Genomic DNA, 12,635 nt, shown 5'->3' with positions numbered 1-12,635 from the left:
ACTCATTTAGTACCAGGAGGTTTTTTTGTATATTCTTTTTTTATTTAGGATTTTCTACATAGATAATCATGTCATCTGCAAATGGGGGTAGTTTTATTTCTTCCTTTCTGATCCATATGTCCATATGTATGTATGTATTTGCCTTACTGCAGTGGCTAGAATTTTCAGGACCATTTTGAGTAAGAGTGGTGACAGCAGATATCCTTGCCTTGTTCCTGATCTTAGGGAGAAAGCATCCACTCCTGCATGTGGGTTCCACTGTCCACCCTGTCACTGGGTATGAATCTCCTCACTAAATCCTTAACTGGGCTTCTCTTTTCAGGTTTTTTCAGCCAGAGAAAGCTGGCTTTTCTTGTTTTTGTTTGTCTGTGTCTGTTGGTGGCCCTGAGTTGCAAGCCTCTCAATCACCTAGTCCAGGATATTATGAGAGATAAAAAGAAAACCCAAGTAACTCACTTCATTGTCAAGTTTCAATTTCTTATTTCCCCAGCCAGTCTGCATTCTTCTTTGCACATTTCGGAGTGTTTTTATGATCATCTGCTAAATTATTTATTCAGTGTTCATTTGCATTTAAGGGGGAGGAGCAGGGAAAAGTGCATCTCCACTGTCTTGTCCCAGAACCATGCATATTTTTATAGTTATCAAATATTACATGTACAAGTTTTTTTTTTTAAAGAAGATAAGCCTTTATACACCAGTAATGAACAAGCTGAAAAGTAATTCCATTTATAATAGCATCTAAAAGAATAAAATACCTCGGAATAAATTTAACCAGGGATATGAGATGCCTGTACACTGAAAAGTACAAAACATTGCTGAAAGAAATGAAAGAAAACCTAAACAACTGGAAAGACAGCCCATGTTCAGAGATTGGAAGATTTAATACTGTTAAGATGTCAATACTTCCCAAAGAGATATTTTAACTTTGAGTTGAGATAGCCTTCAAAATTTTGCTTTTAGTACTTTCTAGTTTTACTGCACTGTTATCAGAAAGTGCTTTTTAAGACTTCTACTTCATGGCAGTTTCTACTAATTTATTTGTGACCTAATACATGATTAATTTTTGTGAATACCCTATGTGCGGTTGAGAAGAAGGTCCATTCTTTATCGTAGGTGTTTAAAGTTCAACATACATCCATAAAATCTATATCCTTTCTTATTTTTTGTCAAATCTTGATAGTACTGAATGTGGTTTGTTAAAACTCCTATTATTAGAATGTATCCATTAATGTACCCTAGCATCTTTTTTACTTTTTGCTTTATAAAAGTAGTTGCTTTGCTATTTACTAGTATTTATTTGTAACTGCTCTTTCTTGTTAATTGTGACTTTTATCATTAACAAGCATCTTTCTTTTCCACTCTTACTGCTTTCTTTCACTTAAAATTTATTTTGTCAGCTATCAAGATCACACCTTCTATTTTCTTACTGTCTTCATTTGCTTGATACACTTTTTGCCCAGCCTGTTACTTCTAGCCTTTTCAAATCACTGTGTTTCAAGGGTTCTTGTATACAGCATATAGTTGGGTCCTTGTTTCTAAACCAGATTGGAAATCTTTTACTTTTAATGAGTTAGATTGTTTCAAGTTTATTGATATTACTGATAAATTTGGTTTAAATTCTGTCATACTGTATTATGGTATAATGTTAGGTGCGCTACGTTCTGTTGTGTTTCTTCCTCTAGTTAATTTTGGGGAAGGGAGATGCCTTTTTTCTTTTGGTATTTAGAAAAGTTTATATTTTTGTTCTAGTGGTTAACTTTATATTTATATCATATTTAATGCACTTAGACCCCTGTTCTCATTAAGCCTATTACTATCTAGTCTGCCTTTTTTAAATGGTATTATTTAACCCCAATCTCTTGCATATAGAAAGCTCAACGAGATTTTTCTATTTTCCTCTTCTGCTTTCCATTTCTCTTTTCGATTTTTAGTTGTAATGTTTCTATTTGGTTAGAACATATAACACTTAATATATACTGTATAACACATAATATAGAGTTTTTCTGCCCTTTCTTCGACCCTATTTTTGTCCTAGCTCTAAAACTAAGTACAGGTAGTACCCGACTTAAGACGAGGTCCCATTCTGACAACTCCATTGTAAGTTGGTTCTGATATAAGTAGCATACCAAAAAAAACCCAGTGCCCTTGAGTCTATTCCGACTCATAGCGACCCTATAGGACAGGGTAGAACTGCCCCATAGAGTTTCCAAGGAGCGCCTGGCGGATTCGAACTGCCGACCCTTTGGTTAGCAGGTGTAGCACTTAACTACTACGCCACCAGGGTTTCCATAAGTAGCGTATCTCATTTTTTTTATTTTTAGTTTTCATTATCGTTGCCTTTCGTTATCAATATCTTTATAAATCTGATCTTTATTTGTCTTTGGGGGTTAGCATGAGAATGATAACATCAGCAAATTACGCTCTGCAACATATATGTAGTGCGTATTGCTAATGAAAAGATGTACAGAAAAAAAGGCAGTCATTAAGTGTAGTACATCATAACTCGAATATGTCAGAAGTCGGAGACTACCTGTATATTAAATGCTTATCATCAGTCTTTTTGATGAAGCTTTTGAGTCAGCTCTTTGTTAATGAATCCCATCCACTCTTAGGTTTCTTTCTTAAGAAGGTTTCAGAATTTTCTAGGTTTTAGAAACTTAAAACTTTTAATAGCTTTGATGGACAATATGTCTTGATATAAAATCATTGTTTCAATTGTCTCCATTCAAGTATTTTTTATATTTAAGATATAATTTATATATAGTAAAATTCATCCTTTTAAAACTATAAAGTATATAGTTGTTCAATTTTTGACAAACATATCTCGACGGCACTGGTTTTTTTTTTTATATATATATCTGTGTAACTACCACCACAATCAACATATAGAACAATTCCATATACAAAACAAAACAAAGATATTCACTTGGGATCACCCGCCTACCCTAAGCCCCTGGAAACCATTGATCTGTTTTCTGTAGCCATAGATTGCCTTTGAAAGAATGTTCTATAAGTTGCTTTGTTTTTTGAAAATGTCACTTCACTGTTGCTTTGCTTTTTTATTTTTGTGAAGTGTGGAGTCAGTCTAATTCTCTTGCCCTTGTAAATTATTTCTTCTTTTTGCCTGGAATCCCTGTGGATGTTTTCTTTATATTTGAAAATCTAACGTCTTCTATATCATATATAGTTGCTATGAGTCAGAACCGACTCGGCGGCAGTGGGTTTGGTTTGGGTTTTTGGTCTTCTCTGTATTTCGGAGTTGATCATTACTGTTCTTTTTTTTTTTTTTTCTGGTAGTGGATTGGCCGTATCAATATGTTGATTCAGACTTTATTTCTGGAAAACTTTCTTGGAATTTAAATATTAATGCTGTTTCGTTATTTTTTAGATTTTGACTTCCAGGCATTTTTCTCATAGCTTCAAATGCTTGTTTTGGGATATTTAATTTAGTTTTAAGTGTTGTGTTATGGTTTTGTTCTGCCTGGTCATTCTTTTTTTTCAGTGGGAATTTTCATAAATCACCTTGTTTTGATTCTCATGTTCAGTTTTCTTTTTATAGTTGTTTAGTATATATGAAGATTGCTTGCATCTCTGAATTTCTATGGTCATGGCTGACAGTTTGGGGGTGGTTTCCAAAATTCCACCAGCCTTTCCTTGGAACCCCTTTGGGGGCAGTTTTACTCTGTCCTATAGGGTTGCTATGAGTCGGAATCAACTCAAGGGCACTGGTTTTGGGCTTATAGGGTCTCTATGAGTTGGAATCGACCTGAAGGCAGTGGGTTTCAAAATTCTAAGGAATTATGGTTTCTTTAGTAGAGGGCTTTTGGGGAATGTTGAGGGCAGTAGCGGGAGAAGTGATGCCCTTAGATTTTGTCTTTTTTTTTTTAAATCTGGTAAAATTATAAATTCTTCCCTCTTGCCTCTTTTTCCTTTCACTGTGCATTTTTCAAATGTCATGTCTCTCTTCCTTTTTATCCTCTTTTGCCTCCAAAGCAAGACTGTCTTCTTGGGTCTTGGGCACACTTTTAAGTCTCTTATGTGTCTATAAGAGCTTCTGTTCAGTAATTTCATTCTTGGGGTGCATTTTCTTTCTTATGGTGATTTAGATGATCTTAGACTTGGTACCAACTCTCCAGTCCTTTTTCTCATGCAGATTTTCCTGGACTTGCCTCTGTCTACATAACAGCATGTGATGGGAGCCTAACCCATAGCTCAACGTGATTTCCTATTGATTTTCTACTTACAGGTAATAGAAAATTTCGATGTTTCTCCATATTAAACCAAAACCAAACCAAACCCAGCACCGTCGAGTCGATTCCGACTCACAGCGACCCTATAGGGCAGCGTAGAACTGCCCCATAGAGTTTCCGAGGAGCGCCTGGTGGATTCGAACTGCCAACCTTTTGGTTAGCAGCCGTAACACTTAACCACTAGGCCACCAGAGTTTCCGCTCTCCACATTAGCTGGTGGTATTGTCTAGTTTTGTTATTCTTGTTTCCTTTATTGTTTTTCAGGGAAGTAATAGATGTGTTAGAAGATTTGGATTTATGCTGATGCCATTATTTGGCCACCTGCACATTTTTTTAAGGGAGAAACTAGCAAAATGCAACCTATATCACAAGACAAAGTATAACATCTAAATCACAGTTCCACTTTATTTCAGTAGCTCTTACTTCTATGGAAACCCTGGTGGCCTAGTGGTTAAGTGCTACAGCTGCTAACCAAAGGGTCAGCAGTTTGAATCTGCCAGGCACTCCTTGGAAACTCTATGGGGCAGTTTCTACTCTTACCTATAGGGTCGCTATGAGTCGGAATTGACTCGATGGCACTGGGTTTGGTTTTTTGGCTTGTTTTTACTTCCATAATTTTGGAGCTGTAAAGTGGCAGGATACTCACTGAGCCGGTAAAATACTGATACTTTGAGGTTAATGCATCACTAAAACTCAGTGAATATAAGAATATCCTCTGGGAACACTGTTTATAAAACGTCTGTTCAGATAATCTATTGCCATTGTATATTTAGTACAATATAATTAATTTTAAGTCCCATAAGGAATTGTTTTCTAGATGCATTCATCTTTTCTAGGATTTGAGAGCTTGATACACTGTCAATATTATTCCATCTAATGTAATTCCATTATACACTCCAGGAAACAGGGAATTTATTTTCATTCCTTGGTGAGATGAGTGTATCAACAATTAAATTTAAACTGGGTTCGCCAACTTTGTAGTAAAGATAATTGCAGTTTTGTGTAAGTGATTTTTGGTTGTTAGTCATAAACATTTACCAGAAAAACAACTTAGGTTAAAATGAATGCAACAAAGAGATGGCAGAAAACCAAAAGAAAAATTAAAAACTTCTCATATATATAGCCTCTCTAAAAATATATATATATATATTGAAAGGTTCAACTTCTGACTTCTTATAGTGATGACGTGAACTTGAACTTGTATACTTAGTAATTAATTTCGTTATCCCCTGTCTCTTTGTAAAAACATGAATTACAAATGGCATACAGAAGAATAATAGCTGTTATTGAGTGTTTATTATGTACCAAGCACTTAGTTTGGAAACCTTAAAGAGGATTACTTAACATATATTTGTTAAAGATCATGAGCCTATTTTTCCCTCCTTGTGTTTGATACGGTACCAGGTGTGTGTAGTTCCCAGAACTCTGCTGTGAGGGATGTCTCTCCCACTATCCCCTCCTGTATACTCTAAGGCAACGTTCATCCGTTATTTGCAAATAACATTGGGCAATAGAGCATCTAGGTAAGATTTTCATTTTTTACAAATTGTGTGCTTTAACTTTTTGAAGAGCCTGTTACTGACTTATTTAACAAACATATCCAATTCTTTTTGTCACACAATTTGCCTTTTTCTTCATTTTTCAAGTGCTACAAATAATTAACTTTATGAGTGTTTACTATGATACCCGCGACAAATTTAGATAGAAAAACAAATCAAATTGACTTACCATAAAGGATTGCCAGCAGAGACAGTGGCATGACAAGTAGTCCCACCAACATATCAGCGATGGCTAGGGACATTAGGAAGTAATTGGTGGCATTGTGCAGTTTCTTTTCCAAGCTTACTGCCATGATAACGAGGATGTTGCCACCTATTGTCATGATTATTATTACCACGATTGAAAGTGCTGGCCAGTTTTGTACCCCGTCTGGGAATTTGAAGCGTCCACCATCGGAGGTATTAAAAATGTCAGTTACTAGAGCTGAAACTGGGCTCACAGAAATATCACATTGCCAAACCAATAGGCCAATTAGGTGCACACTGAAAATAAAGGAAAGAAAAAAAAAGGTCAGATATATATTATATTGCTTATACATAGTATATTGCTTTTACAAAAAAAATTACTTCTTCAACAATCATAATCATCATCTTTGTCATCATTTCTACTCTCTCAGTTAAATTTCAGTGCTTCACTTTTTTATCCACAGAATTTTTTTATTGAATGCTTGTTATGAGTCAGGCACTTTGCTTACTGATACAGATATGTATATGTATATATATATAAAATCTTATTTGATCTCATGCAACAGCCTCGTGGGGTCTGTACTGATTTATACCCGTTATGTAGATGGGGGAGACTGAGGTTTAGAGAGTTTAAGTAACATTCTCAAGGCAACACAGCCAGTAAGTGGCAAGGCCAGGGTCCATGCTCATGTGACCTGATTCCTAAACCTGTGTTTAAACTTTTATTCCATGCAAGCAAGCCACAGTGTTATTTGATATTGATTTTTTTTTTAAACCACAGTGTTATTTGATATTGATTTTTTTTTAAACCACAGTGTTATTTGATATTGATTTTTTTTATAGGGTCGTTATGAGTTGGAATCAACTTGATGGCAACTCTTCTTTAGAATTTTAAAATATTAATTTCTTCTAGATATTGTTTGAGACAACAGACAGCAGAATGAAGGGAGATTTTTTTTTTTTAAGTATCCAGCACCCTGACAAGAAAACTGAAGCTTGCCTTTTTTTGATCCAAAGCTAAGAAGGAGTAAGTTGCCATCAGGCAAACATCAGGCAAAATTTTGGAAGAGGCACAGCTGGATTTTGGCACCAAAACACAGTTATTTTTTTTAGAGCTCTTTCTACATTCTCAGTTCCAGAGTGACTTTAAACTGGCCCATAGTTTCTTAATGCTATAAACTTCCCTTCTAACTGCCACTCTACCCATTTCTAATCTATGTTTTCTGGCCTTGTTGTAGGCTACATAAGAATTTGTGGTTATGTTTCACACCTATGAGTTTGTGGCTTTTCCTAGGTTAGGAACTAAATCCCTTAAGTCCTTTAAAATGTACATTTGTCATGGTAGTACTCAGAAAGATTCTACTGTTGTTGTTATGTGCCTTCGAGTCAGTTCCGACTCATAATGACCTGTGTACAACAGAACAAAACATTGCCTGGTCCCGCATGACAGGCTAACGCAAGAGAGATTGACATGGTTGTGTTTTGCACATCCCAAAATAATTTCCTCCAATGGTGATATGAGATTTATTCAGGTTAAATTAAGTGTCCTCTTCAAGTTTTTGCCACTAACATGTTTAATACAACTAACACATGTATTTTCCTTAAGAAAACAGACAACACAGACAAGCATGTTAAATATTTCCTGCTTAAAAGCAAGAAATATTATCCGTGAATGGCTGCTTTGTATGTATTCTATGTGCAGTAATAGTTATTTAATGAATATTAAGTAACAACATGAGGAAACATTTCCTATAAGTAATAGGAAAATTTCCTCTGCTGGTAAAATATAAACTAAATAATTATTCTACACAAGACAGTTGAAATAAATTTCTTTCTGGAATCAGTGAGATGGAGTATATATAACATTACAACATCTCAAATCTATGAGTTCTCCATTGTAAATGTTTTTACCTCATTATCTTATCCACCTGTTCTTTGAACCGAAAGTCTTACCTCTATGCAGAGAAAATATATGTGTGGTCCGATTAACTCATTGTGTATTGTCAGTCATTAGAGAAATTTAAAGTAGTAAAATTAGATGATTATTATTATCATAATCAAATCACATCTATTCTATAATGGGAACACTTAGTCTGATAACAATAATGGGCATTTTTTTAACTTGTCAAAATGTAAAAATTTTCTAGTATATTTATTATTTTTCTTGGTTTCTCTTAATAGCTTATTAATATGCTTTTGTCTTTAACAACATTGATGAAATCATGTAAATATTTTAGTATTCTTATTCCACAAGGAACAGAAAACAAATACTTTAGTCTTCAGCTTCAATACCTCTTAAGTCAAAGTTCTCTAATATTCTAAGCAACATGGAGGGGGGAAAACATAGGTAGTAATTTTTGTCAAATAATGAAAAATAATCAGTAAAATCTTTAAAATGCTGGCTGTACTATTTTCCTGAAACGTAAAACAATAAGCTAAAATAATACGTGATTCAATGATCTAAATCACAATCTGTGCTAATGTGAGTGATGGTTATTCAAATAAAGGACCAAATAAACAGAAATAAGCTATTTGCTCTTGGCTTTGATGATTCTGTCACTGCAGTGGGAAGATTTGTCATGTGGCCAATGTTGTGGCTGTAAAACCTCAATGGTTATTTGATCACTTATTTAACCTCTCAGAACATCAATTTCCTCATCTGCACAATGAGAATGATCTCTATCACACGGGTATTACAAAAATTAAATTACATAATATATGTAAGGCTCTTATTTACTTTTTATTTGTATATATTAGATATATGGAGCTCTGGTGGCTAAGTGGTTAAGGCTACAGCTGCTAACCAAAAGGTCAGCAGTTTGAATCCACCAGCTGCTCCTTGGGAACCCTATGGGGCAGCTCTACTCTGTCCTATAGTGTCACTATGAGCTGGAGTCGACTCAAGGACAACTGGTTTGGGTTTTTGGTTTGGTAATGAAGTAGGAAAACTTGCCCTTTCATTTTTTCATACCTGGTTCTTCTTTTCCCTTATTTATAAATAAATTCCAAATAAGAAAAAAAACCCAAAACACTGCCATAGAGTCAATTCTGACTCATAGTGATCCTATAGGACATAGTAGAACTGCCCCATAGGTTTCTGAAGGCTGTAAATCTTTTACAGAAGCAGACCGCCAAATCATTATCCCATGGAGTGGCTGGTGGGTTCACACTATCGATCTTTTAGTTAGCAGCTGGGTGCTTTAACCACTGGGCCCCCAGGGCTACTCCTTGTAAATAAAGTTCCAATAAATTGGAGCTTATCCTCTTTCTACATTCAAACATAGACAAAAAAAAAATTATCATTTCTATACCCCAACTCATGCATTTTAGAATTTGCCAGGAATTTAAGACTTAACTTATTTGAAGAAGAAATCTATGAAGAAAAACTGTGGCAGACACTAATTTTAAATCCAGGGTCTTTCTATTCTACTTGATGAAAAGCTGATCTTTCTCCTGTGTCTTTTTTTATTTTGGGTTTAAGTCAGTTTATAATCATCTCACATAATCCCATAAAGTTTTATGTTCACAGTAATATGCTACATCTTCAGTTGTTTGTTACAGAATCACAAATAATTTATCTTTCAACCTAGAGAATAAGGTCCTAGGAGAATATGCAGTCCAACTTCAGATTTTCTAAGTAAATTACAAAATTGCCTAAATCTTTTCCTATTTCTATAAAAATGGTAGAAGAGCGTAGAATAAAATTGTACATAACAGAAAAAAAAACATGCAAAACTTTCTAACTATAAATTTTATGATTTTAATATCATAGAATTTGGGGTATATACCTTCTCTATATCTACTGTCCAGAAATTATTTTTCTTTTTAGTTAAAGAGTTCATGAGACAAATACTAGATCACTGAAGAGGCCTGTAGAATCTCAATACATCTGATGTGAATTTATAAAATAAAGCCATGGTGCTAGGGTAGATCCTGAAAGAGTATTTACTACAGCTTCCTGGTTTCAAATCAATTCCACTTAAACAATTCTTACTGAACACCTTTTATGGACAAAGTTTTATGATTTTCACTGCAGTTCAATCCATATTCTACCATTTTGTAATCAAGAATTGGATCTACTATAATTAAATGTAATTTTTAATACTTAAGTGCTCAGAGAAATATCTAACATCATTTTCAAAAAGAGTCATGATCCTAAAAAAAAAAAAAATTTTTTTTATCCTAAAGCTTATATTAATTCTTATTAAGTCCGCAGGAGTCTCATAAAATATGTACATGAAAATCACAATTTCTCTGAAGAATGCAAGTAATTTATTCATTGCTATTAAATTTTTAACAAAAAATGTAATTTAAAATTCTCAGGAGGTAAACAAAATGATAACTCAGTTTATAAGTCTGAGTACATTTTAAAGCTATTGAGGTTTTGCAGGGCATATGACAACGGGCATTATTAGAAGGCATCAAATAGTTCCTAGTTTCTTCCAATCGAATGGAAAAAATTGTGTATGGATTCCTTGATTTCATACCAGAACAATTTGGTACTCTTTAAGTAGCCTCTTATTTTGGCATATGAGCCAGTAACTATATGCTAAGTTGGTACAGGCAAATGAATTCGGACTTTTGCCCTTTTAGTTTCTCATACCTGACTCTTTTACTTTTACCTTATTCATTGCTCTCCTTCACCATTTACCTTCCCTGTTCTCCTCTCTAGTTCTATTGTAATTACACATGGATGAGACTATAATCACTATAATGACATCCAAGATGTTTTACCGTGATGTACATTGTAGAGAACCCAATGTTGATGCACTTTCTATCTACTCTACTCTGTAAAGGTTTTCAAGGGTAAGCTTTTTTTACAGGAATCAGAGGAGTCCATATATAAAAAGTAGCAAGGAAATTCAAGACTTCTCAAATGCAGTGATCAGAGAGTTTACACAGCCCTGGATTACTTTTTCCATGCCCCATTCCTTAAAGGGTAGGTTTGGAAAGAAAGCTAATCCAACATTCTATGACCTTAAAAAAGAAGATATACTTGGATTTGATCAGATTTAAAATTGCTCAGTACTTGAATCCTATTCCTTACCCACCCACTTTTCGTTGCATTCTTTTAATTAATCCATCTTTGTAACAGAATACACACCAAGGATTGAAATTCAGTAGCAAGACCTCCTAGGATGACATTGTTTTCTTCTTTCTAGCTACACCTCTCCCTACCCCTACTCCCTACCTTCTGTCCCATGCTTCTTCAACCTCAACTACTCTTCCTGAAACCAAACCCAAAACAAACCCTTTGCGTCGATTCCGACTCCTAGCGACCCTATAGGACAGAGTAGAACTGCCCCATATGGTTTCTAAGGAGCGGCTGGTGGATTCAAACTGCCTACCTTTTGATTAGCAGCCGTAGCTCTTAACCACTGCGCCACTAGAGTCTCCCATGAAACCAAAGGCTCACCATAAAGACATTTCATTCTTTTGCCTGCTCATTCCATTCTTTCTCCTTTTGACGTTTTACCCATGGAGAGAGCAACCATGAGCAATGTGCTCATTGGAACTGAGAGCATTATCATCACATTGCTTGTTTGAATACATGAGCTACTGTGTTTAATTAAAGTTAAAATTGATGTGTGTTTTTTCTGCATTTATTGTTTTTGACTATGAAACACCTATAATATTAGTCTTTGGGAGGTAAGCCATTTGTGTAGATTGAGGTAAATATAGCTGAATGGTCATATGCAGAGGCGTAGAGAGGGTAACGAGTTAACGAGTACCCAGGGGCAATATCCAAAATGTGTCTCGCCCTCGCCCCATTTCAAGATGAATAAATGTTGACAGCAGAGACTTGTAACCAGAAACACCTTTCTCCCCCATTGTCGGGCTACCTCCATCAGGCCTTTTTCATATTTGTGGTGCCTGGGGATGTCATTCTGAGCCTTGTCTGGAGCCCCCTTGGACTTGCGCCACTCTCCCCCCCCCCCATCGCTACGCCTCTGGTCATATAAAAGCATTTTTTACATTTTTGATCTAACTAACATAAAAATGATCTTTTTATTAAAAGGATAAGTAATAAACACATCCTTACAGGAGCGAATGCACCGCATTCTTCAGGTTCACCATGATTTCTTCAGACTTAAGAAACCACAGTTTAAAATTGAGAGAAGCAAATTAAGAGATTAGATTTATCATGTCGTCCTTTCTGGGGAGAGAAAAAAAAAAGGAAAAGAAAATTAATAAAATTAATAGTTAAAAGTTCACTTAACTTACATAACAACAAATCAAACTTAAATGTATTTATTTGGTATTAAGAAAAAGCCAATACCTAATTGAGCAAATAGGTAAGAATGTTATATTGAAAAGTTATACTGAGTGATTAAAAAAAAAGTCAAAGAGAAGATTTTCCATTTATTTACCAATGTACAATCATCACAGTTTTTCTAAAATTTCTGGCATAATCTTTATTTATATGGGACTTCTACTTTATCTCCCTCTGGTGGAGTCCACATAGCTTCAAATCAATGCTTTAGAAAAGAAATGAAGAATATAGGTTTCTTAATTTGCAAACCACTGGCAGAAAGTTTGTGATGTAATAATTTAGTAGCGTGGCTAAAGTAGAAAGATTTCATCTTATGGAGACATGCAAAACTAAACCTTTAAGCATCTTTATAAAGTGAACATATTT

The 12,635-nt window shown here is 34.8% G+C and overlaps 1 protein-coding gene across 1 annotated transcript in view; it reads right to left on the bottom strand.

Moving 5' to 3' along the window:
* Positions 1-12,073, bottom strand: part of HTR2C (5-hydroxytryptamine receptor 2C) — a 149,533-nt gene extending 137,460 nt beyond the window's left edge. The window contains exons 1-2 of the mRNA XM_003414794.4: positions 12,039-12,073; positions 5,979-6,292 (exon numbers count right to left, since the gene is read on the bottom strand). Coding sequence (XP_003414842.1) covers positions 5,979-6,292; positions 12,039-12,073 — 349 coding nt within the window. The remainder of the gene's footprint in view (positions 1-5,978; positions 6,293-12,038) is intronic.
* Between the last annotated feature and the right edge of the window lie 562 nt (positions 12,074-12,635).

This window comes from Loxodonta africana, chromosome X, assembly GCF_030014295.1.
Source record: "Loxodonta africana isolate mLoxAfr1 chromosome X, mLoxAfr1.hap2, whole genome shotgun sequence".
NCBI classification, from domain to species: Eukaryota; Metazoa; Chordata; class Mammalia; order Proboscidea; family Elephantidae; genus Loxodonta; species Loxodonta africana.
Note: the sequence above shows the minus strand (reverse complement) of the source record. Positions and strands in the feature narration are given on the sequence as shown.